General features: G+C 44.3%; 1 protein-coding gene across 1 annotated transcript in view; it reads right to left on the reverse strand.

The window, feature by feature from the left end:
- Positions 1-27,688, reverse strand: part of LOC126473204 (chromatin-remodeling complex ATPase chain Iswi) — a 126,141-nt gene that overhangs the window by 17,690 nt on the left and 80,763 nt on the right. Inside the window, exons 12-15 of the mRNA XM_050100107.1 lie at positions 27,027-27,159; positions 7,265-7,413; positions 6,149-6,261; positions 3,650-3,776 (exon numbers count right to left, since the gene is read on the reverse strand). Coding sequence (XP_049956064.1) covers positions 3,650-3,776; positions 6,149-6,261; positions 7,265-7,413; positions 27,027-27,159 — 522 coding nt within the window. The remainder of the gene's footprint in view (positions 1-3,649; positions 3,777-6,148; positions 6,262-7,264; positions 7,414-27,026; positions 27,160-27,688) is intronic.

A 27,688-nucleotide genomic window follows, 5' to 3' on the forward strand; every position in this document is an offset into this window, starting at 1 on the left:
CACACACACACACACATCCGCACATACACAGACACAAGCAGACATATGTAAAGGCAAAGAGTTTGGGCTTTTTTTGACAGATGTGTGAAGCTGGCCATTGGACAGATGGAGGTCAATGTCGAGGAAAGTGGCATGGGATTTGGAGTAGGACCAGGTGAATCTGATGGAGCCAGAGGAGTTGAGGTTGGAGAGGAAATTCTGGAGTTCTCCTTCACTGTGAGTCCAGATCATGAACATGTCATCAATAAATCTGTACCAAACTTTGGGTTGGCAGGCCTGGGTAACCACGAAGGCTTCCTCTAAGCAACCCATAAATAGGTTGGCATACGAGGGGGCTATCCTGGTACCCAAGGCTGTTCCCTTTAATTGTTGGTATGTCTGGCCTTCAAAAGTGAAGAAGTTGTGAGTTAGGATGAAGCTGGCTAAGGTAATGAGGAAAGAGGTTCTAGGTACGGTGGCAGGTGATCGGCGTCAAAGGAAGTGCTCCATCGCAGCGAGGCCCTGGACGTGCGGGATATTTGTGTATAGGGAAGTGGCATCAATGGTTACAAGGATGGTTTCCGGGGGTAACAGATTGGGTAAGGATTCCAGGCGTTCAAGAAAGTGGTTGGTGTCTTTGATGAAGGATGGGAGACTGCATGTAATGGGTTGAAGGTGTTGAGCTACGTAGGCAGAGATAAGTTCTGTGGGGGCTTGGTAACCAGCTACAATGGGGCGGCCAGGATGATTGAGTTTGTGACTTTTAGGATGTAGGTAGAAGGTAGGGGTGCGAGGTGTCGGTGAGGTCAGGAGGTTGATGGAGTCAGGTGAAAGGTTTTGTAGGGGGCCTAAGGTTCTGAGGATTCCTTGAAGCTCCGCCTGGACATCAGGAATGGGATTACCTTGGCAAACTTTGTATGTAGTGTTTTCTGAAAGCTGACGCAGTCCCTCAGCCACATACTCCCAACGACCAAGTACCACGGTCGTGGAACCCTTGTCCACTGGAAGAATGACGATGGATCGGTCAGCCTTCAGATCACGGATAGCCTGGGCTTCGGCTGTGGGGATGTTGGGAGTAGGATTGAGGTTTTTCAAGAAGGATTGAGAGGCAAGGCTTGAAGTAAGAAATTCCTGGAAGGTTTGAGAAGGTGATTTTGAGGAAGAGGAGGTGGGTCTCGCTGTGACGGAGGACGGAACTGTTCCAGGCAGGGTTCAATTTGGATAGTGTCTTGGGGACTTGGATCATTAGGAGTAGGATCAGGATTATTTTTCTTCATGGCAAAGTGATATTTCCAGAAGAGACTACGATTGTAGGACAGTAAATCTTTGACAAGGGCTGTTTGGTTGAATCTGGGAGTAGGGCTGAAGGTGAGGCCTTTGGATAGGACAGAGGTTTCGGGTTGGGAGAGAGGTTTGAAAGAAAGGTTAACTACTGAATTGGGGTGTTGTGGTTCCAGATTGTGTTGATTAGAATTTTGAGGTTTTGGGGGCAGTGGAGCTGGAATTGGGAGATTGAGTAGATGGGAGAGACTGGGTCTGTGTGCAATGAGAGGAGGTTGAGGTTTGCTGGAAAGGTTGTGGAGGGTGAGTGAGTTGCCTTTCCGGAGGTGGGAAACCAGGAGACTGAACAGTTTTTTGATGTGGAGGGTGGCATGCTGTTCTAATTTGCGGTTGGCCTCTAGGAGGATGCTCTGAACAGCTGGTGTGGATGTGGGAGAGGAAAGATTGAGGACTTTTATTAAGGATAGGAGTTGACGGGTGTGTTCATTGGCTGAGTTGATGTGTACGTGAAGGATTAGGTGGGTGAGGGCTATGGACTGTTCAGTTTGGAACTGGTATAGGGACTGATGGAAAGACGGGTTACAGCCAGAGATGGGAACTTTTAAGTGTGAGGCCTTTGGGGGTAATGCCAAATGTCAGACAAGCCTGAGTAAATAAAATATGTGAGCGTAATCTGGCTAGGGCGAAGGCATGTTTGCGGAGGGAATGTAAATAAAACTTAATGGGGTTGTTGTGGGGATGTTGTGAGGGTGACATGGTATTAGAATGTGGAAAGTGTAACATAAGGCTCAAATGAAAATAAAAATAAAAATATATAGGGAGAGATAAAGGTGAACTAGAAAGCAACTCGAGATTCTCTCTTGTACTTTTAAGGCAATATCAAGTAAAAGGTCAAAGTATGAGCAGACCTAAAAACTTTAGTTGAGACTAAACTCTTTGCCTTTACATATGTCTGCTTGTGTCTGTGCGGATGTGTGTGTGTGTGCGCGCGCGCGAGTGTATACCTGTCCCCCTCCCACCCCCACCCGTCCCCAAGGTAAGTCTTTCTTCTGGGATTGGAATGACTCCTCATCCTCTCCTTAAAAACCACATCCTATCGTCTTTCCCTCTCCTTCCCTCTTTCCTGATGAAACCGTGGGTTGCGAAAGCTTGAAATTTGTGTGTGTGTTTGTTATTGTGTCTATCAACATACCAATGCTTTCGTTTGGTAAGTTATCTATTCCTCCCCCCTTTTAATGCAGAAGGGGGAGGGGAGGGGGATGTCACTACGGTAATTCTCTCTCATACTTTTAAGGCAATATCAAGTAAAAGGTCAAAGTACGAGCAGACCTAAAAACTTTAGTATTTTGGTTTGTTAGCACTAACATTAATGCTAAAAAAGAGAAAACACAAATGAGATGGTTTGAGATTATAAATTATGCTGCAAATTTCCCAATAAATCACCTACCATTTTAACATAAATAACCTTCATAGTTTATGGAGTAATGTAATTGCAGAAGATCTACACACAAACCTGTAGCTTATTTATAATTGTTTTACACATTTACATGAAATTACAAACCAAACTGGATGAGTTAAATGTTACAGGCAGTATGAGAACTTTACTCGGATGAGAAAGTGAAGCTGAAGACAGGAATGATGGAAAGTTGTGTTTAATCATTTAAAAGGAAATAAGAACTGTATGCGTGATGTTTATTAATTTTATGGGCTAAAAGAGATCTAGCTTTTGTCCTTTGTTTTCCAAATGGAGGACTCAAGAACTGTACATGTTAGCTATGTCCTTATTTCAGTATATGTGGTCATATATTGCAGTGCACTCCATTGCTCTCAATCACAAGAGCTGCACACCAGTCATGTGTGCTTCATATCGTCTGCTTCAACTTTCTAGATATGCATTGCTTTCTGTAAATTATTTTAGTTCTAATAATGAAACCAGAATTATAAACTACCAAACATCACAGAAGTTCGCATACTGATAACTGATGAATCAAACTCTATTTAACTTCTTGCTGTATCACATTAAAAGAGCGTGTCACACGTAAGGAAGAAACCAGATGTAATACGGTCAAAATACTTGCTCCTGCTTCTGAAACGATGAGAAGCAAACAGAAATTTTATGTAAAATACTCAAATTTGGAAGCACCATACCTGAATTACCTTCATATTTAGTTTTTAGGTGAAACGTTTTGACGCTTTAAGCATGTGACACCAACATTGGAATGAAGCAACAACTTCTTTTGTTACATAATAGCTAACAATGAAATCCTAGTATTAAGTTACTACAATATTAATATGGTTCCTAAAAGAACATATTTCCTTAGTATAGTATAAGCACACCCCAATAAACATGGATCATGGATAGGGGAAAAAAAGAAGTTCAAACACTTGCCTTGGGAGCTTTAGGCTCAGACACTCTAAGAGCTTCTCTGAAGTATGCATCCACAGCATAGTTAGCCTTCCTCTCTCTTTTTGGTGGTTCGATCCAACTTCCAATTCCCAAAACTTTTTGTTTTTCTCTGAAATATAAAAACATTCAGTCTCCAAAAAATATGTAAAGAATATACAGAAATCGTCTTAAAACAAATCATTTCACATATATTTGTATATCTTGCTCACCAACAGAGGAGAATACAAATTAACAAAAATATATCTGTGGCCAGTACAAATGATCACAAACTTTTTAGATTATTATTGCCAAATAACAATAAGATGATCCAATGGGAGACTTAAAATTTCACCAATTTGTGCACTAGTTTACTATTTTATGTTACAGATGAACCTATATATCGAAATGATTGAACATGTTTTAGTGGGAAGAGCTTCAAATTAGGAGCCACAGTGGAGCTTCAAATTACAAGCCACAGTGTAGGACTCTCAGTTTGATACTGTGTGACTATAAAACAGTGGACAGCATTTGGAGGCTATCTGCTCTTTCCATTGTTACGATGTTCAAGTAATGACACAACCACATGGTAGAATGTTTCATTTTTGTTGCAGGTATGATCCTTGCTTAAGTAAGTAATAAATAGATTATGCATTACACCAGGATGTATCCATTGTCACCCAGTACATTAGATGTTCCAGTTACAATGAGACTCAGAGTAACTTCACAGAAGTACAAATTCACATCAAGCTCCTGTACGACAAGTTACAGAAGACAGGAAAACACAGTGATGCAGACAGAAGTGCCTGACTAAGTATTAACACTAGAAAAATTAACTGAAGTGCAAGCTTCCCACAAAGTCTGAATGACCACTGTATAATGACCCTGGTCTCTTCACTGACAGTGCTTACAAAGCACTGTACAAGCATTTAAAGATGCAGCTCTACACAGTTCTTGTTCTCCACATGCTGTTACACGAAAATAACAGAAAAAGTATAGCTCTCTGTCAGTGGTTCACACTTGATCTGTAATTCCAGGTGGGGAAAAGGTCAATGATTCATTTTGGTCTGAAGAGGTACAGTTCCAACTAACTGTATATGCAAAGGCACAAAACTCATATTTGGGCTACAGGAAATCCAGATCCACTGTAAGAGTACCCATTTCATGCACAAAAGATGAGTGTTTGGTGTGGAATGCTGTGCAGGTCAATCATCACATATTTTAACGGGACAGTGGGTCTAATCTACAGATCATATAATAATTTTAAACTGTATAGCTGAAAACCTGCTCCGTACATATGGGTTGAACAGGACAATGCTATGTTTCATGCAACCAACATTACCATGACTTATCTAGGTCAGACTTTTCATTTTGAAGGGATTGCGACCCACTTGGTCTCCTGATTTATCTTCACCTGACTTCTTCTTGTAAAGGTACCTCTAGGATGCTGCTTACAACACCCACCACCATACAACACCATGTTGCTGTAATCCTTCAACAGACACTAAAAGTTGTGTTTCAGAACTTGGAAGGTTGTATATAATTATGTGAATCACGTATTGGACGAGACTGAAAATGATGCTTCAGAGCTATCTAGTATGGGGAGAGAGGAGGAGGAGGGATAATAAACACACAAACACACCTAAACACACACACACACACACACACACACACACACACACCGGCATGACGCATTATCCGGGCTGACTACCTTTTACTCGAGCTCCAGTGCTGGGACAATGTAGTTTTACTAACATTCCCAGTCTTGTTTATTTGACTATCACTCACTCAATGTCTCACCAACATGGCATGTTATTGCCTTTACTCCTTCCATTATTTATATTCTACCAAGAACTTTCCACTATACCATTTCTGTCTTCCGTAACTTAGTTACTCTATCATAATGCTGCATTATTGTCTGGATCCCTAGGTCATTCCAGTATCTGATAATGATATCAAATTAATGAAACATCGATTTCTGAGCTTTTTCTTGAATGTCTGATGGATGTTATGCTTCTGGGTCTACAGCAGGAGTGACAATTCTATTTTACGCATATTATTTCGGTGATGAATCCAACTGACTTCATCAAGTTCTGTGCCTGCGAAGACATCAGAGCCAGTCACTGAAATAGTATAATAAAAATGGAATTGTCAACCTAGCTGGACATTCTAAAACATACTGCCTTTGTATATTGACAAAAATAACGAATCTCTGAAAATATTCTGTAACTGGATGGATAAAAAAATCTACTCAACAAGCGGTGCCAGGAAAGGTGGAGCTTAAAATAGCCTAAACCTCCCCAGAAGTCCTTTTGCTTCACCCCTCTTCCTTCCCCCCTAAAGCCTCCTGCCAGGAGGAGGAGCCACTGGCTCTGAAAGCTTGCAAATTTCAGTACCTTTATGTGTGTTTCCCCCTGCCGCCGCTTGACGAGTAGATTTTTTTATCTACCCAATTACATTATAACTGTGTACTATACTTGATTGCAAACATCTAATGTATCTAACCTGTAGTCTTCTCCCTCAAACTGGTAAACCGAGTCCGCTGTCGATGTATCCATTGTGAAGTTTCGGAGAGAAGATTCTCCCAGGCCTGCCAGTTTCTGCCTCAGTTCTTCCGTCTGCAGGCAGATGAAAGACACATAATGTATATAACATCTACATTAAACACTAATACAAGTAATGTGGATGGGTTTTGCTATCCACTTCCAAGAAAGAATAAAAGAAATTATTTTTCTTGTGTTTCTATTTAACACACAATTGAAATTTGAAAACTTAACACTACAATGTATAGTTGATACAAAAAAATGACACTGTCTAAGCAGGACGTGATAAAGAGAAAACGTTTAAAATTGTAAGGTGACAGAATGGTTGGCCAGGATGTGAAACTTCTATTCCCAACAACTGAAAATATTGAGCCTAACTTTTTGCTCTTCATATTCCATCTTCAGATATGTAAAGGGGATTGATTCCCCTTGCTCTCGAAACAAAAGGGTCCCTTTCAACCTAGAGTTTGGGTAATCAACAATATTAGGAAAAGGATAGGTTGCTGCTCACTGGAAAGATAACACCCTTATTTGCAGTCCGGCATAACAAAAAGGCTGTTACACATACAGCTTTCTCCCAAAGCCTTCTTCAGAAAAGAAAACACACACAGTCACATAACCAAGCACACCTAATGCACACGACAGACATCTCCGACAGCTCGGAGCCCAGTCCGAGCTGCCAGAGACAGTCATCATGTTTGTGCGAGGTGTGCTTACTTGTGTGACTCTTGTGTCGTTTCTTTTCTGAAGAAGGCCTTGGGCAAAAACTAAATGTGTAACAGTCTCTTCTGCATACCTGTCTGAAACTCAACACGTCATCCTTATGGTGAGTAGAAATTTATCCTTCTCCTAATACTGTTGGTATTCCAACCTGGAGATGCCACTGCTAGAGTTTAGGTAAACTGGCCCTCCCCCACCTTCACCAAAGATTCATTTTTTCCCTGTTCTACATTTTTTTTACTGTCCCGAGTAGAGATATTATCCATCTCCCACAGGTAATTATTAGCCAGTCATGTTGTCTACTTGCATTCTTAACACTATATAAGTAACAACTAGAGAATCTTCACTGTCAACTCACTTTGGCTTCTCCTTTCTGCAGTATAGTATCTATATCCTCATCAGTAATTTCAGAATCTTTTGATGCAAATACATGATTTGCACCATGTCTTATCATATTTAACATTTCATCTTTGTTCAACTGGTTCTGTTTGTTATCAACCAGGCGGCCTAGAAAGAAAACAATGCATATAAACGAACACAAAGTGAGTATTGAAACATATTCAATGTTAACGTAATGTAATTGTATAGACAAAAAATTTACTCATCAAGCAGCAGTACAAAAAAGCACACATAAAGATAATGAAATTTGCAAATTTTTGGAGCCAATGGTTCCTTCTTCTGGCATAAGGGTTGTATGGGCAAGGAAGAGGCATGAAGGAAAAGGACTGGTGAAGTTTAGGAAATGCGGAGAGTTCGGAAAGGTCGCCCAGAATGCCAGATGGGATGAGAATGAAACCTCACAAGTCCTTTTTCTTCGCCCCTCTTCTTTCCTCTTCAACCCTTCTGCCAGAAGATGCAGCCACCGGCCCTGGAAGCTTGCAATTTTCACTACCTTTATGTGTATTTTCTCCTGCCACCACTTTGTGAGTAGATTTTTTTATCTATCCAGTTACATTGCAAAAATTGATTACTTTTGGTGATGTATTCAATGATAAGAATAAAATGTTATTCAACACAGATTGAAAGATAATATTTATTCTATGACATCTGTGACTACACACATACTCTGCAAGCTACCAGCAGTGCATGGCAGAGGATACTTTGTACAACTGCTAGTCATCTCCTTTTGTGTTCCACTCGTAAATGGAGAGAGGGAAAAAACAACTATCTATATGCTTCTATATGGGCCCTAATTTCTTGTATCTTGTCTTTGCGGTCCTTACATGAGATGAATGTTAGTGGAAGTAGAATCTTTGTGCAATGAACCACAAATGCCAGTTCTCTGAACTTTCTCAACAGTGTTTTGCAGAAAGAATGGCTTCTTCCCACCATGAATTCTCATTTGAGTTCATGGAGCATATCTGTAGAACTTGCCTAAGCTGACCATTCACCTGCATCTAGCAGCACACTACTAAATGCAGTATTTGAATGTTACAGTGTTGTTATTTTTACTCACTTGCATCAGTTTACATTTTTCTACATTTAAACAAGCTGCTTTTCGTCACACCAAATAGAAATTCTGTCAAAATCATCCTGTACTCTTCTACAGTCACTCAATGGTGATTCTTTCCCATATACTACAATGTCGTCACCAAATAGTCACCGACTGCTGCTCAACCTATCTGTCAGATTTGCTTATGTATGTAGATGAAAAGAGTGGTCACAACACACTTTCCTGGGGCGCTCCTGATGATAGCTTGGTCTCTGACTAAGACTTGCTGTTGTGGGTAACATACTGGGCTCTATTACTTAAAAAGCCTTCGAGCCACTCGTATATCTGAGAATCTATTTGGGCCCTCATTGACAGTCTGCAGTGAGGCATCATGTCAAACGCTTTTTGAAAAATCTAGAGACAGAAAATTTGCCTGTTGCCCTTCATCCATGATTCACAGGATATCATGAGAAAAGGGCAAGCCGAGGTTTACCCAAGCAACGCTTTCTAAATCTGTGCTGATTTGTGGGCAGAAGTTTTTCTCTTTTGGGGAATGTATCATATCCGAATGTAGAATATACTTAAGAATTCTGCAGCAAATCACTGTTAAGGCCATTGGTCTGTACTTTTGTGCATCTGTTCTTTTACCCTTATTATATACAGGAGGCCAATGGCCTTGCCGCAGTGGTAACACTGGTTCCTATCAGATCACTGAAGTTAAGCGCTGTTGGGCTGGGCTAGCACTTGGATGGGTGACCATTCGGCCTGCCGAGCACTGTAGGCAAGCGGGGTGCACTCAGCCCTTGTGAGGCAAACTGAGGAGCTACTTGATTGAGGAGTAATGGCTCCGGCCTCGGAAACTGACGTACGGCCGGTGCTGACCACATGCCCCTCCATATCCGCATCCAGTGACACCTGTGGGCTCAGGATGACATGGCAGCCGGTCGGTACCTTTGGGCCTTCATGGCCTGTCCGGAGGAGTTTAGTTTATATACAGGAACCACTTGTGCTTTTTTCCAGTAGCGTCAGACTTTGCACTGGGTAAGAGATTCACGAGAAATGCAAGGTGTGTAAGGGATCAAAGACAAAGAGTATTTTCTGTAAAGTCAAACTGGGATTCCAGCCAGACCTGGGGACTTGATTTGTTTACAGCTTTATTAGTTGCTTCTCATCGCCAGGGATGTCATTTCTATGTCCTCCATATGTGAGTCTGTGTGATGGTCGCAAGATAGTATGTCTGTACTATCACCCTGTGCAAATGTTTTTTAAATGGAGAAATAAAAATTTCAGCTTTCATATTGCTGTCTTCTACTGCCACACCAGAAAATTAGACAATCGACTGAATAGAAGACTTTGACCTACTTAGCGAATTTGTGGAGGACTAGAACTCTCTCAGGTTCTCACAACATCTTTCACTAATGTATAACATAATTTGCGTCCGCCCCCCGGTAGCTGAGTGATCAGCGTGACATAATGTCAATCCTAAGGGCCCAGGTTCAACCCTGGCTGGGTCGGAGATTTTCTCCGCTCAGCGACTGGGTGTTGTGTTGTCCTAATCATCACCATTTCACCCTCTTCGACACGCAAGTCGCCGAAGTGGCGTCAAATCGAAATACTTGCCAACGGTCTACTCGAAGGGAGGCCCTAGTCACATGACATTTACATTTATTTAATATAATTTGCACAATAATTACATGGTTTGTAACAAAACACCAGTATTTTATAATTTTCTATACACTTTACCTCCAGTAACTATGTACACTTGTAGGTAATTGCAACAGTCACGTTATGTCCGTCTTTAGTCAATTTTAACAACAAAATTAGTAAATAATAATTTAATTTTCCACCATAATTTTTCAGATTCCTAACTGTCACTGAAGAGTTCATAAGTAGAGCAAAGTTTGTTTATGGATGGAGTGGAAATCATATGAACCTGTGAAGAGCTAACATCTGTATAAATCACAGTTGGAAAAAGAAATTAAGGGTGACTGAAGTTTAACATATTGTCAATAATTATGTCATTAGAGACTGAGTACATGACTGGATTGGGGAAGGATGCTTAGGAAATCAAATATGTCCACTTCAGAGAGACCATCTGAATACCTGGCTTAAGTGAGTAAGAGAAGCCTGGGAAGCTAAATCTGGACAGTTGGACACATACGAACTAACATGCTCCCGAGTGTTGAGTCTAGAGTCTCAGTAATGAGCCACGTTGCTCAGTTAAACCATAGTTGGGCAGCTTCATAGTGATATCTCTTACAAGGAAAATATTTGGGCTCTTACACCACAATCCTATGAGGGATCATTTAAAGGTCTCTTACTGCACTAGCGATATTCTTTTATCTGCAAACCACTAAGCATGCTATGCCGAATTCGACCTTTTCCTGCTGTCAGCTGAGACCAGTAGAGACAATTGGAAATTTGTGGTAAGGACTTATGGCACCACACTGCTAAGGTCATAGTTTCCTAAGCTTACACACTAATTAATCTAATTTAAACTAACTTACGCTAAGGACAACACACAAACCCATGCCCGAGGGAAGACTCGAACCTCTGACAGGCGAGCCGCGCAGACCGTGACAAGATGCCTCAGACTGCGCGGTCAGTAGAGACAGGCAGCATGTATGTGAAGTTGTATTTTGTGAAGTTAGCTGTGTGTTGTAGCATCTTATGGGTCAGCAATTGGTAACTGACCCTACTCCGCTGAAATGAAGTTACGATGAACTCTTCTTTGTAGAGATGGTTATTGAGATTACTGGGTTTGACAAACTACGTTGCTGCCCTCAGATCCGTAAAGTGTACACCGAGTAAGCTCAAACCTGTGTGCGGAATATCTACATAACATGATGATATACTATGCCATACACATGTTCTTGGAATATCTGTTTATTATATAACACAAACTACTACACATATGGATAAGATTCTTTGAACTGTAGTGGGTAAGGTTTTGAATCCATATTACGTGAAAAATGTTATGTAGATATTCCTCACCCAGTTTCGAGCTACTCAGTATAGGCTTTACAGCTCTGAAAACAGCAACACAGCTTGCCAAAACTGGTAATCTGGATAAATAATGCTCCATTAAAGCAATTGTGACACTTTGAAGTTTGTTACTTCTACTTCATTGGTGTAGAAGATTCATTCACATGTTTTCTAGTATTTGCACACATCAAAAAAAGTTTTGCATCACCCCGGTTCCCAGAATTCCTGAGGACAGACGCTGACTGTGGATATTGTGTCACAGACGCAGCCCTTTGACTGTTCAAAGAAGTTACTAAACCCGCCCAAAGATGTAAACAACCATGCATGAGCAGCGCCTATTGGACGCAGGGGGTCCAACAGTGTTGTCTGTAGTTCAACCGTGCCTACATAGTCAATATCGCGCTTTTGATCGCATCTGCATTGTTACTATGTGCCAGGAAGGTCTCTCAACAAGGAAAGTATCCAGGTGTCTCGGAGTGAAACAAAGCGATGTTGTTCAGACATGGAGGAGATACAGAGAGACAGGAACTGTCAATGACGTGCCTCGCTCAGGCCGCCCAATGGCTACTACTTCAGTGGATGACCTCTACCTATGGATTATGGCTTGGAGGAACCCTGACAGCAACGCCACAAGATACAATAATGCTTTTTGCGCAGCCACAGGATGTCGTGTTACGACTCAATCTGTGCGCAACAGGCTGCATGATGCGCAACTTTACTCCAAACGTCCATGGCGAGGTCCATCTTTGCAACCAGACACCATACAGTGCGGTACAGATGGGCCCAACAACATGGCGAATGGACCACTCAGGACTGGCATCATGCTGTCTTCACTAATCAGTGTCGCATATACCATCAACTAGACAATCATTGGAGACGTGTTTGGAGGCAACCCAGTCAGGCTGAACGCCTTAGATACACTGTCCAGTGAGTGCAGCATGGTGGAGGTGCCCTGCTGTTTTAGGGTGGCATTACATGGGGCTGATGTACACCGCTGGTGGTCACGGAAGGCGCCGTAACGGCTGTACGATACGTGAATGCCATCCTCTGACTGACAGTGCAACCATATTGGCAGCATACTGGCGATGTATTCGTCTTCGTGGATGACAATTTGCGCCCCCATCGTGCACATCTTGTGAATGACTTCCTTCAGAGTAACGACATCGCTTGACTAGAGTGGCCACCATGTTCTCCAGACATGAACCCTATCGAACATGCCTGAAATAGATTGAAAAGGGTTGTTTATGGACGACGTGACTCACCAACCACTGTGAGGGACCTACGCCAAATTGCAGTTGAGGAGTGGGACAATCTGGACGAACAGTGCCTTGATGAACTTGAGATTGTATGTCACAATGAATACAGGCATGCATCAATGCAAGAGGATGTGCTACTAGGTATTAGAGGTACCAAAATGTACAACAATCTGGACTACCACCTGTTTTTTTTTTTTTTTTTTTTGTGGTTTTAGGGCGCACAACTTCAATGGTCATTAGCGCCCTGACTACTCTATGAATGCACCGCGAGGCACAAGTTGACCACAACAACTAAAAGGGAAAACACGATAAAAGACAGACTGACAGGCATAGGATTAAAAAACAGCATCATCAAATGTCCTTAGCGAGGTTTGTCAAATTGATAAAACGAAGAACACGAGCAGCTGCTCGTGGGTCATCCGCTAAAATGGCATCGAAAGTATTTGGCAGGTTAAGATCGAGGCGCAGTGTGTTAAGATCTGGACAGGACATTAAAATGTGTCTAACCGTCAGCAAGTGCCCACATGGGCAGAACGGCGCCGGCGCAGCTGTCAGCAGATGGCGATGGCTGAACCGGCAGTGTCCAATTCTTAACCGGGCTAAAACGACCTCCTCCCGCCGAGAAGGGCGTGAGGAGGACGTCCAAGCCACGGGAAGAGGTTTTAAGGCCCGAAGCTTGTTGTCGGTAAGTGCAGCCCAATCGGCATGCCACAGCGATAAGATGCGCCGACAAATGACCCTGCTAAAATCGGACGAAGGGACACAACAAGAAGCTGTCCGAGGCTGGAGGACCGCAGCCTTGGCCGCGGCATCTGCAGCTTCGTTCCCAGGGATACCGACATGGCCAGGAACCCACATAAAGCTAACTGGAGAACCGACGTCCACCAGCTGCTGAAGAGAGCGTTGGATCCGGTGTACGAAAGGGTGAACCGAGTACGGATCACTGAGGCTCTGGATGGCGCTCAGGGAATCTGAGCAGATGACATAAGCAGAATGTCGGTGGCGGCAGATGTAAAGAACAGCCTGGTAGAGGGCAAAGAGCTCAGCTGTGAAGACCGAACAATGGCCATGGAGCCGGTATTTGAAACTTTGTGCCCCGACAATAAAGGAACACCCGACCCCGTCATTGGTCTTCGAGCCATCTGTATAAATGAAGGTCCTATTGATGAACTTTGATCGAAGTTCAACAAAACGGGAGTGGTAGACTGAACTGGGGGTAACCTCTTTTGGGAGCGAGCTGAGGTCAAGGTGAACGCTGACCTGAGCCTGGAGCCAAGGTGGCGTGTGGCTCTCGCCCACTCTAAAGGTTGCAGGGAGTGAAAAATTAAGGTGGTGAAGGAGGCGACGAAAGCGAACTCCAGGGGGTAGCAGGGCAGAGACATACAACCCGTATTGACGGTCGAGAGAGTCGTCAAAAAAGGAGCGATAAGATGGGTGGTCGGGCATTGACAGTAGCCGGCAGGCATACCGACAAAGCAGTATATCGCGCCGGTAGGTGAGTGGCAATTCGCCAGCGTCAGCGTGAAGACTCTCTACGGGACTAGTATAAAATGCTCCAATCGCAAGTCGTAGACCCCGATGTTGTATGGAGTTGAGGCGGCGTAAGATGGATGGCCGTGCAGAGGAGTATACGAAGCTCCCATAATCCAGCTTGGAGCGGACGATCGACCGATATAGACGAAGCAGGACGGTTTGATCTGCTCCCCACGACATACCACTGAGAACACGGAGGACATTTAAAGAACGGGTACAATGGGCAGCCAAATATGACACATGTGGAGACCAGCTAAGTTTCCTGTCAAATGTAAGACCTAAAAATTTTGTTGTCTCCACGATTGGGAGAGCAACGGGACCGAGTCGTAAGGACGGTGGGAGAAACTCTTTGTAGCGCCAGAAGTTAATACAGACCGTCTTCTCGGCAGAAAAACGGAAGCCATTGGCGACACTCCAGGAGTAAAGACAGTCAAGAGAACGCTGAAGACAGCGCTCCAGGACACGTGTACACTGCGCACTGCAATAGATGGTAAAATCGTCCACGAAGAGGGAGCCTGATACATCAGCTGGGAGGCAATCCATTATTGGATTGATCGCGATGGCGAAGAGAGCGACGCTCAAAACTGAGCCCTGTGGCATCCCATTCTCTTGGCGAAAGGTGTCTGACAGGACAGAACCCACACGTACCCTGAACCGTCGATCCATTAAAAAAGAACGAATAAAAAGAGGGAGGCGACCGCGAAGGCCCCATGTATGCATGGTGCGGAGAATGCCCGCCCTCCAGCAGGTGTCGTAAGCCTTCTCCAAATCAAAGAACACAGCCGCAGTCGGGCGCTTCCGCAAGAAGTTATTCATAATGAAGGTCGACAAGGTAACCAGATGGTCAACAGCAGAGCGGCGCCTACGAAATCCACATTGTACATTGGTAAGTAGGCGTCGAGACTCGAGCAGCCAAACCAATCGAGAGTTAACCATTCGCTCCATCACTTTACAGACACAGCTGGTAAGCGAGATGGGTCGATAACTGGAAGGCAAGTGCTTGTCCTTCCCCGGCTTAGGAATCGGGACAACAATAGACTCGCGCCAGCATGCGGGGACATGTCCCTCAATCCAGATGCGATTATAAGTACGAAGAAGAAAACCTTTACCCGCAGGAGAAAGGTTCTTCAGCATCTGAATATGAATAGAATCAGGCCCTGGAGCGGAGGACCGTGATCGACCAAGTGCGTTTTCGAGTTCCCGCATGGTGAATGGGGCATTATAATTTTCACGATTCGAGGAGCGGAAGTTAGGTGGCCTAGCCTCCTCTGCCTGTTTGCGGGGGAGGAAGGCAGGGTGGTAATGAGCGGAGCTCGAAACCTCGGCGAAAAAGCGGCCGAAGGCATTGGAGACATCCTCAGGGGCCACAAGGACGTCATTCGCGACCGTCAAGCCAGAAACTGGTGAGTGGACCTTAGTGCCAGATAGCCGGCGCAGGCCACCCCAGACAACAGAAGGAGGAGTAAAACTGTTGAAGGTGCTTGTGAAAGCAGCCCAGCTGGCTTTCTTGCTTTCTTTAATAATACGACGACACTGAGCACGTAATCGTTTATAATTGATACAATTCGCCACTGTAGGGTGGCGTTTAAAGGTGCGTAAAGCATGTCGACGAGCACGTAAAGCGTCTCTACATGCTGCAGTCCACCAGGGGACCGGTACGCGACGTGGAGAAGAAGTAGGGTGAGGGATGGAATATTCAGCAGCAGCGAGAATGACTTCCGTGAGGTGTGCGACCTGACGATCGCAGCTCGTGAAGGTTTGATCCTGAAAGGTCGCCCTGGAAGAGAAGAGCCCCCAGTCTGCCTTGGAGATCGTCCAACTAGAGGAGCATGGAGAGGGGGTATGCTGCAGGAGATGGATAACACACGGGAAGTGGTCGCTCGAATATGTATCAGAAAGTACATACCACTCAAACCGGCGTGCAAGTTGGGGAGTACATATAGAGAGGTCTAAATGGGAATAGGTGTGAGATGTGTCCGAAAGAAAAGTAGGGGCGCCAGTATTGAGGCAGACAAGGTTGAGCTGGTGAAAAAGGTCTGCTAACAGGGAGCCCCTCGGGCAGGATGCTGGAGAGCCCCAAAGGGGATGGTGGGCATTGAAGTCTCCAGTTAACAAAAATGGTGCAGGTAGCTGAGCAATAAGTTGCATCATGTCTGCCCTGGTAACGGCAGATGACGATGGAGTGTAAACGGTACAAATGGAAAATGTAAAAGTGGGGAGAGTAATGCGGATGGCAACGGTGTGCAACGTGATGGGATCATAGTAAATATCATCCCGGACCAGCAACATAACCCCTCCATGAGCCGGGATTCCTACCACAGGGGGTAGGTCAAAACGCACAGAGGTGTAGTGTGCCAAGGCAATTTGATCGCTTGGGCGTAGCTTCGTTTCCTGGAGGGCTACGACGAGTGGACGGTGCAAGCGGAGCAGCAACTTCAAGTCCTCTCGATTGGAGCGAATGCTGCGAATATTCCAGTGAATAAGTGCCATCGTAAGAAAGGGAAGGTAAAAAAGGGGTCACCTCGAAGGCCGCGGAGGGCCTGGCTTCGAGCGAGCACTGCCGCCGCTATCAGTAGGCGGACAGTCTTCGTCCATAGGGTCTATAGGTTCATCGGCCATCTTGGGAAGATGGCCGGGAGGGGGAGCTTCCTCCGCCGGTGGACGGCCAGATGTTCGGCTACCAGCGGTGCGGCCAGGCGAAACGGATGACGGCCTGGGGCGGCAACCGCTGGGTGGCGCAGGAGAAGAAATGCGCCGTGGCGGAGAAGGAGAACTGTGCTTCCTAGGAGCCTTCTTGGAAGTACGTTTGGTGGAAGTACCGGTCGAAGGCTGGGAGGTCGAGGTACGCAGGAAGTCTGCATGGGACGGTTCCTTCTTAAAGGCCCGTGCATCTGACTTCTGGGTCTTCGTCTTGGCAGAAGCTGATGAAGGTGCTTGTGTCTGAGGGGTGACGGGAGGAAGAGGAGACGTCGACCGGGCGATCTTAGCACTGGCCGAACGGACGACCGTGGTGCTGAAGGTCAGATCGCACGTCTGGGTTGCCACCTCCCTGGTAGTCCGAGGAGAGGCGAGGACAGTACTGTATTTCCCCGCTGGGAGCAGCGTGGGCTTCCTACTAGCCAATAGCTTGCGAGCAGCCGAGGTGGAAACTTTCTCTTTGACCCGAATTTCTTGTATACAGCGTTCTTCCTTATAGACAGGACAGTCGCGGGAGGATGCGGCATGGTCACCCTGACAGTTCACACAACGAGGAGACGGAGGTGGACAGTCACCCTCATGGGCATCCCTGCCGCAAGTGACACATTTAGCCGCATTGGAACAAGACTGTCGAGTGTGATTGAAACGCTGACACTGGTAACAGCGCGTAGGTGTCGGGACATAGGGGCGAACAGAAATAACCTCATAGCCCGCCTTGATGCGCGATGGCAGCTTAACACTATCAAAGGTCAAGAAAAGTGTCCGGGTCGGTACAAGGTCACTGTTGACCTTTTTCATGACCCTATGGACAGCCGTCATGCCCTGCTCAGCGAGGAAAGATTGAATCTCCTCGTCAGTCAGTCCGTCGAGGGAGCTAGTATAGACCACACCACGAGACGAATTCAAAGTGCGGTGAGCCTCCACCCGCACAGGGAACGTGTACAGGAGTGTGGCCCGAAGCAGTTTTTGTGCCTGAAAGGCGCTCTCGGTTTCTAGTAATAAGGTACCGTTACGCAACCTGGTACAAGATTTGACAGATCCGGCTATGGCATCTACACCCTTCTGGATAACGAAAGGGTTGACAGAGGAAAAATCCTTTCCGTCCTCAGATCGAGAAACGACGAGGAACTGTGGGGCAGGCGGTAGTACTTTAGTCACTGATGGCTGGTCACGTTTCCATTTTTGGGCAGAAGTCGAGACAGATGGAGCGAAATCCATTGCGGAGGAATCCCCCAAGATTGCCAGCGTCTCCGATGGCGCGCTCCTTCCTTGTGGGGACCCTCTCAGAGGGCACTCCCGCCTTAGGTGAATGTTTACACCTCAGGTCACACCTCCCGAGAACCAGACGGAGGGACCAATCGGCATGGTCAGAAGGTATCAGCTCAGGCAATCACCCCTCCCCGGGCCTGGCCTTTACCAGGGGGTACACGCGTGCCTTACATGTCTACCCAGGGCGGGGAATTACGCGTTACCCCGTCACCGGCTACGCGTGCGAACGCGTGGGTCGGCCTTCAGGCACGCACAGGGAGGAAGGAAGAAGAGGAAAAGGAGGAGAGAAAGGGAGAGAGAGGACTGACTGTCTCAAACGCCGAGGCGGAGACCAGAGAAGGCAAGGAGAAGAAGGTAATGAGAAGGGAAGGAGAAGAAGGTAATGAGAAGGCAAGGAGAAGAAGGCAAGGAGAAGAAGGCAATGAGAAGGCAAGGAGAAGAAGGCAATGAGAAGGCAAGGAGAAGAAGGCAATGAGAAGGCAAGGAGAAGAAGGCACGGAAACAGTAAGGAAGACATTGAGGTGGAAAAGAGCAAAGAAAGGAACCAACCAAAGGAAGGAAGAAACGACAAGGGAAAAAGCAAAATGACCGCAAATAGAGGTCGTGGAACCGTCCGTCTCCGGACGCAGGCGCTAACGACCCCCTTGAGGGGGTGGGACTCCTTTTAGTCGCCTCTTACGACAGGCAGGAATACCTCGGGCCTATTCTAATCCCCGGACCCGCAGGGGGGGACTACCACCTGTGAAGGTCTTGAAGTGTGGTGGTATAACAGGCAATGTGTGGTTTTCATGAGCAATAAAAAGGGTGGAAATGATGTTTATGTTGATGTGCCCCAGGGATCAGTGTTAGGGCCACTCCTGTTCCTTATTTATATAAATGATATGCCCTCTAGTATTACAGGTAACTCTAAAATATTTATGTTTGCTGATGACACTAGCTTGATGGTAAAGGATGTTGTATGCAACACTGGCTTGGTTTCAAATAGTACAGTTCATGTCATAAGTTCATTGCTTGTAGAAAATAAACAAATGCTAAATCACAGTAAGACTCAGTTTTTACAGTTTCTAACACACAATTCAACAAAACCTGACATTTAATTTCACAGAATGGTCATATGATTAGTGAAACTGAACAGTTCAAATTTCTAGGTGTTCAGATAGATAGTAAACTGTCGTGGAAAGTCCATATTCAGGATCTTGTTCGAAAACTTAATGCTGCCATTTTTACTATTAGAATAGTATCTGAAGCGAGTGGTTGTTTGACACGAAAATTAGTCTACTTTGCTTATGTTGTATAGTATTATATTTTGGGGTAACTCTTCCCATTCTAAAATGATATTTTTGGCTCAGAAACGGGTGGTTCGGGCATTAATTGGTGTTAGTTCACGAACCTCTTGTCGAACCCTACTCACGAGTCTGGGTATTTTGACATCGACCTCTCAATATATGTATTCCTTACTGTCATTTCTTGTTAACAATATTAGATTATTCCCAAGAATAAGCAGCTTTCACTCAGTTATTACTCTGCAGAAATCAAACCTGCATTTGGATCGGATTTCCTTTACTCTTGTGCAGCAAGGTGTGCAGTATACTGCTGCATCCATTTTCAATAAGCTACCACAAGAATTCAAAAACCTTAGCAGTAATCTATGCGCTTTCAAATCGAAACTGAAGAGTTTCCTCGTGGGTCACTCCTTCCGTTCTGTCGAGGAGTTCCTTGAAAAATTTAAGCTGATTCTTGTCATATTGTTGACTGGCTTGACTTTTTTGGGTTCATAAACATATTGTTTTTATCTTTTATTACTTTTATGTTCTAATTTCACGTACTGACATGTTCCATGACCTTGGAGATTTGCTCCTCAATTTGGTCCTATGGAACTTGATGTGTAAATAAATAAAAAGTCTACAGACCAATGCTTCGTTATGCATGGTAGAACACTGGCTACAATATTGGTGAACCTGTGGACAACTTCAAAAATGTCACAGTGTCACCAATGTGGCATTCAGACCCGATATTATAGAATGAACAGTTAGGACACGAGATCTTCTTGGTTTTCTTCACTGTGAGTTATGTAGTCATTCATACTGCTTAGAGAATTTTTCTGAAAGTTCTCACTGTATTTATAGTTAAGTTATCTGCATTGTGTTTGGCTTCTACAATGACAACCGCAGTAACTTCTACAGCATTTTTGCAGAAACTTGCAGAAAAATGACATTCACCAGCTCATTGGATGGTACATGATGGTCCTATAAGCAAAATTTCATGCAGATACCTTTGTTCGAACTCAAATACCTTCCTTGTTCATGCAGAAGCTGTGTTACATCTCTGGTGTTGTGAATGACTCCATTGACACATGTGCCCTGAAGCTGAGACACCTTTCCACATAAGCGATGTGAACGAGGCATCATAACCTTAGATGCAGTGTGTTCCTACCCAATATTAGTGTGAAGTTGGACAACATCAGACAGTTATGTATCTATTGAGGAATGAAGTAATTATACCTGCAGACATGCCTACAAAATGACAAATATTGGGCTCTGCAATGCTTGGGCACCATACCTCCCAATGCAAGAGGTGAGTTTTACCATATACACTCATCAGCCAAAACATTATGACCACTGTCCACTGAGAGACTGAATGTCAGCAGCTGGTGTTGTTGGTATGTTCTGCAGTAAGGATAGTACATACGCAGACCAGAAATGAATAAGGAATCATTTTAGTGATGAGCTGCACCACAAATGGGGAAATCCACTGACATTAGCAACTCTGACAAAGAGCAGGTTTTTATGGTCCAGTGCCTGGGAATGAACATTTTGGACAAGTGAAACTGGCCGCTTCTCACACTGCCATCTATGGAAAGTGGTTCAAAGATGGCGAAACTATGAACAGGTTACCAGGTATGCATCACAGAGAACACAGTGGTCGTTGGCTTGCTCAATATGTAAGGCAGGACAGGCAACCACCTATGGCAGGTCCGACAGTGGAGTGCAACATTAGTGTAGGCTCAAGTGTTTAGGACCACACAATTCGGCACACATTGTTGAACACAATTCAGTACACATTGTCGAATATGCGATTCTGCAGCAGACAACCCCTGTGTGTTCCCACGCTGACCCAACATCACTGTCAACTACAGTTGTGGTGGGCACAGAACATCGAGACTGGACCATGGATCAATGTAAATGCGTCGCCTGGCCGGATGAATCACGTTTTATTATTACACGAGGTTGGCGGCTGTGTCCTGACATGCCACCATTTATGTGAACAGCTGCTGGAAAATGCACTGTGCCATGGACATTGGCAGAAGTATTATGCTATGGGAGACACTTACCTAAGCTTCTGTGGGACCTGTTGTACTAATTGAAGGCACCACGACATCTGTGGACTACATGAACATTATTGCAGACCACCTGCACCAATGGCGACGGCATCTTCCAGGAGAATAACTTCCATATCACAAAGCCAAAACCTTGCAATAGTGATTTGAGGAGCACGACAGTAAACTCACGCTTCAGTTTTGGCCACCAAATTCACCTGATCTGTACCAATGGAGCACATCTGGGGTACTATAGGATACCATCTGCACACCTGACAAAGCCCACTGGCCATAATTTACAGGTACATAGACATCTGGTGTCACGCATCTCCAGAAACCTAGTATGGAGCTGTCAAATTCATGCTATGTAGCATTGCTTTCCAAAGGCAAACCAACATGCTATTTTGTTTTTGGGGTAGTGATACATATGTATATCTCTTACTGACACAACCTCTTTGACATTATATTCTAGCCCAACCTAATTTGCTGCTTAGATCTTCTTTGTTCGGGATGTTTTCTACCACTAACGTAGCCAGTTGAATACACAGTTGTCCTTGGGAGGTTGTGAGTTAAGTAGTGAGAGGGACTGAGAGTGTATCAGCAAGAAGCATTGGTTAACTGTTTTTGCACATAAGCTAGCTGAAATGCCACACTTCTAATGAAGATGTGCAGATATGGCGTGTGTTTACAGCTTCTGCAATGGCAGTGCTCCTGCTGCTACCTAAGAACACCGTCTGCACTTCTGACACGTCAAATTCCTGATCATAGTGTTTACCAGAGTTTTCAGCACACTGTGTGCAACAGGCATTCTTCAAAGTTCCCATTCTTCTTCTGAATGTGTAGTTCAACAATCTGTTCAGGAACAGTAACATATTGTTGAGATGGTGCACCACAGTCACATTACTAGCACATGGCAACTGTGCAGGAACAAGTAAAACATTGTTGAATGGTTCTACTACCAGCACTTGGTAACTTAAATGTGATCTGCCTTGCTATGAAATCTTCACGGGTTATCAACCTAGTGGCGTCGTCTTCTAGTCGCAATGTTTCAATGGATTGCGTATCCATCATCTACTGGTGAAGTGTCAGGATGCTGTCTGTCACATGCCTTTGTAGGCGCTGGACCGCTATCAGATTTCAGCCACCGACCAGTCACGTGCCAGCGGAATCACACTGGGCGCTTGGCGGCACCGGTGGTGGTGGGGACGTACATGCGGGTGTCGATTCCCGGTGTCTGTTCATACCAGCGCTGGCCGCGGTCCCCTTCGGAACAGAGCGTTCTTGCCGAATTTTCTTAATTGCATCCCCCAAGCTGTAATGAGATGGTAACCCCACTCTCTCGATTAATTAAATTTTCGTGCACGTGAATCTCTACCGCTTCTTTTATCACCGAATCCCAAAATCCGCTGGCACTGCGTAACTTCTTTGTTTCTTTAAATTCGAAGGTATGCTTTTCGTTGCTGCTGTGTTCCGCCACCGCGGATTTGTCAACCCGTCCAAGACACACGTTTCTTATGTGTTCCGTAGGGCATTGTGTAATGCAACATTGCGTCTGCCCTATCTATTGCATTCCACATTCACATTCAATTCTATAAACACCTGGTGTCATTAGTCCTAGTGGGTCTTTGGTCGATCCAAAAATATCCTTGATTTTCTTTGCTGCGTGAAAGACGATCTTCACTTGGTGCTTCTTAAGGATAATCTTGTGATCTTCGACATTGACCATATATGGCAAGAAAGCACAACCTCGAGTCGTCCTCTTCTGGTCTCTCTCTTCCTCTCCTCTTATTGTTCCTCACAGCTCTTCCTATTAGTTTCTCACTGTAGCCGTTTCTTCTGAAGTTCTCCTTTAGATCTTGTAATTCACTCGGTAAGCTCTTCTTGTCGCAAATGGACCTCGCCCTGTGTACCAAGGTGTTAAGTATAGAGCTGCGTTGCGCTGGATGGTGACAGCTCCTAGCATTGAGATATAGGTCTGTGTTTGTTTCATTCCTATATATCGAATGTCCCAGTGTGCCTCCTGTGTTTCTAGTAACCAGGATGTCCAGGAAGGGTAGGCCTCCAATTTTCTCTATTTCCATGGTAAACTTGATGTTTTCATGTATACCGTTGAGGTGCTGCAGGAACTCAAGTAGTTATCTTTACCATGTCATCCACATATCTGTAAAATGCTTTCGGTTTCAGTGGAGCCGTGTCAAATGCTACTTTCTCGAAGTGTCACATGTATAAGTTAGCCATGCTTGGTGCTAAGGGAGAACCTATAGCAACTCCATCTATTTGCTCGTAGAATTTCCCACCACATTTCAACTAGGTGGTGGTTAGTACACATTTCAAGTAGGTGGTGGTTAGTACATGCCGAAACAGTTTGACTATGTCCTCATCGAAGTGTCCCTCCAGCAGTGCTAGAGAATCATCCAGGGGCACCCGTGTGAATAATGATGTCACATCGAAGCTGACTAACAGATCTTCTGCATCCAACTGCATTTCTTGCAGTATCTTGACGAATTCCGCCGAGTTTTTCACATGGTGGGGACAGTTCCCTATGAGTGGTTTTAACAACTGTGCCAGACATTTGGCAATGCTGTATGTTGGTGCATTTATTGTGTTTAAAATCAGACATAATGGAACCTCCTCCTTGTGAATTTTTGGTAGGCCGTACAGGTGGTGCTGGTGCCCTCGGGTACAGTCTTCTGATAGTGTTCTTTTCTAGTCCTGAGTTATTGAGCAACTCGATGGTCCTGCGTGTCACTGATGCAGTTAAGTTCTTTCCCACTTGTTTGTAAGCAAAATCTTGCAGGAGAGTGTCGATTTTCTGCCAATAATCTTCTGACTTCATCAGCACTGTCGCATTCCCTTTTTCCTCTGCTAGGACCACTATATCCTTGTCTTCCTGGAGTGCCTGTAGTGCCTTGTGCTCTGCAGCCAAAATGTTGTTCTTCAGCATTTTTACCTTCTCAAGTACTTTGCAAATATCTCTTCTTACTTCTTCTGCAGCCTGTGAGGGGAGTCCTCTTATGGCCCGTTCCACACCACTGATGATTTCACGTTTTGGCAATGTCTTTGGAACTGGGGCAAAGTTTTGGCCTTTTGACATCAGCGAAACAGTTGGCTCATCCAGTTCTCTTTCTGTCAGATTAATGACCACCTTGTCAGCGCAAGTTTTATCTTCTTGTTGTCGCACACCTGGAAGGCAAAGGAACTTGTTGCACTATTTTTCGGTGGCCTTCTTCTTGGTCAGCTCACTATTAGCAAAAGTATTGCCGTCTATCTATTCCCAAGTGTGTGCTGGAAGACAGGAAGCCATGTGTAGGTGGAGAGTGAACAGGCTCTTGGCATTCTTGTCGAGTTCCAGCCTCGTGACCCGGATGTTATCCTATGTTCCTGTAACCCTCCTGGCCTCAACTTTTGTTAGTCATTGTCCTCATCCGTCAGCCTCTTCCCTGTTCCCATTCCAGTGCTACACAGCTCTCTATAGCATCCATGCACTTTCCACTACTCTCCTTCCCTGTGACACCCTCCCTCCCCTCTCTCTGTCCAAGACCTAGCTGCCCTACCTTCTCTCCACCTCGTCCCTGCACTCTCCCTGTCCCCCACCCCTACCCTGCTCTCCCTCCCCCTCCCCACCATAGTCTCCCCCTTACCCCCACCCAGTTGCCTCTCCCATTATGCACTGCTGCTGCTGCTCACAGTGTGGCTTCAGCTGCCACAGACTGTGGTCTCGTGTGTGTGTGTGTGTGTGTGTGTGTGTGTGTGTGTGCACGCGCGGGTGCGGTCTACTTTTGACAAAGGCCTTGTTGGCCAAAAGCTTATTTTGTGACAAGTCTTTCTGTTGTGCCTGTCTACGACTTAGCATCTCTGGTACATGGTGAGTAGCAACTATCCTTTTCATAATATTGTTACATTCCATCCTGGATTTTCCACTGTTTGATGAACAAAAGTAAGAAATTCAAATAGTTTCCATGTAACTTTCCTGTAAATAAGGATGTCAGAAAAGAATGTAGTTTTCCACGAAAATTATTTGAAAGATATATCTCTGAATCATAGAAACACTGGTCTAAAAAGTGAAGCGAAATTAGTGTCCAACCTGGAGAAAGAGGTATACATAATTTATTGCTTGCTGACTACCAAGTTGTGCTCACCAAATATTAAGACGATACAGTTAATATGGTGAAGGAACTTGTATAAAAACACGCAAGGGAAGATTTATAATCAAACAAGGAAAGAAACAAAATATTTCATAGTTGAGGACCTGGGTAAAAACTTGGCAACAACTTGGTAACATACACAGGAAAAATAAACTCTCTTCAGGAATTCAGATACCTGGGAATCACTCTCTGCAGGGTGAGCACATGAGAAAGATTTACTCCATGAGACTGGGGACAGCTTTAAGAAGACAGATAAACTCTACCTTAGGGGATGCTAAAATCAAGAGAAAAACAAAGATCCAAATGCTGAAGCCATTTGTGGTGAGCATTGTCACCTAAGGATCACAAACATGAGTTGTGTGAGGGGGAAAAAGCAATGTAGATAATGACTTTTGCAGATGCTGCTTTGGAGTGCCTTTACCAGATAAAATTAGGATAAAAGAAATTAAGAAACAAATGTGAACTGAAAAAAACTAAAATCTTTGTGGTGTCAACAATGGAGGGAAAGATCGAGTGCTACTTACCTTAAAGAAGCAGGTTAAGTTGCAGACAGGCACAATTAAAACACACTCAAAGCTCTTGGCCACAGCCTTAAACAACAAAAGAGAAACAGAGAAACAAGCACTATTCATACACACAAGCAAGCACACATCAACACACATGACTGCCAACTCTGGCAGCTCAGGCCAGAGTCTGGAATTTAACATGTCTTCTTTACAGTAATTAGCAACCTATCCTTTCCTAACACATTTGGTACTCCTATGTCGAGTTTTCACTGTTTAAATCTTTTTGGTGTTATGCAGGGAGGCAATTATTGTATTTTGTCAGACAAAAGAGACTTTACAAAGAGGAAAAAAAGGAGGTAGACCACAGAAATACATATGGTGGTAATGAAATTATTATAGCAATAAGACACTTACAAGAGAATGAGAGGCAAAATAAGAAGTTTCGGCGCATAAGGTGTGACAAATATCCTTTGAAGCCATAAAGAAAATGCTGACCGATATTACTACTGTTGTCGTTGTCGCCATCATTTTCATGTATCTTCTCACTTTCTTGATCTTAGCTAGAGTATTTAAACAACAGACTGACTTGCTTCTGCAAGTCAACAGCTGACACCAAGATACAGATCTATACTGTGTTGCCTTATTAAATCTGGTTGTCCATAACATAAGAGAGGGAAGCAAAGAAATTGTTAAAACAAACTGTAAATTAATTTCACTCTGGAAAGTTGAAGGAAATCTATAGCAACTGATTTTTGTTGCGGATCCGTGTCACAAATGTGAACCATTTGTGTATGGAGAACATTAATTCTTAGATGTTGTGCAGACCTGAGAAAGGAATGAAACTGTCATTCTTTTAAAATACTTACATGAATTTATTCACGTTTTGCAATACTAACAATCAAACCACATGAAATCAGAATTAAGTAAAACCTGCACACAAAATATGAAAGACTAACTGCATAAAAACTGAAAATGGCTTACCCTGCTGGATGACCAGCTTGTCGAGCCTCAGTTTGATTTCAGCTCTCTCCACAATTTTCTCCTCAACTGTGTTCTCAGTGATGAACCTGAAGACTCGCACCTGTTTCTGCTGGCCGATACGATGTGCTCGGTCCTAATGGAAATGGTTTTACACTGATCACATATGCAAATACAGCAAAAATGACTTTTGACTAAAAACAAATAATATCCCTGTCATTTGCTACTGTCAGCTGCATTAAAAACAAAAACATACCTTATAATCTTTTACATTCTGCCAAAACCCTTCAATTTCTTTACATTTTTGGGATTTTCTACAAATGTAGACAAGGGAGATATACACAAGGTGAAATGGATCCTGTCATTCCTTGGAACTTGGGAACTACCAAACACCACTGAGACTTTTTATTCTTTAATAAAAGTGGAAATGTTAGTAAGAGGAAGGATCAAATATAAATGAGCCTCTTGTAATAAGATTTTTACTTTTCAAAATTTTTCCAAATTTATTGTTTTGGCAGTTTTCTGCACAACAAGCCATATTACTAATACAATTTTGCCATTGGTTAACTATTTTTCTTTATTTTCTCCCAAAGGAAGTATAAATATGTGCCCTAGTCTTGAAGTATATGTTATCAATTGCTTCCTTGGTTGTCCCTAACATGTGG

This window comes from Schistocerca serialis, chromosome 4, assembly GCF_023864345.2.
Source record: "Schistocerca serialis cubense isolate TAMUIC-IGC-003099 chromosome 4, iqSchSeri2.2, whole genome shotgun sequence".
Lineage (NCBI taxonomy): Eukaryota > Metazoa > Arthropoda > Insecta > Orthoptera > Acrididae > Schistocerca > Schistocerca serialis.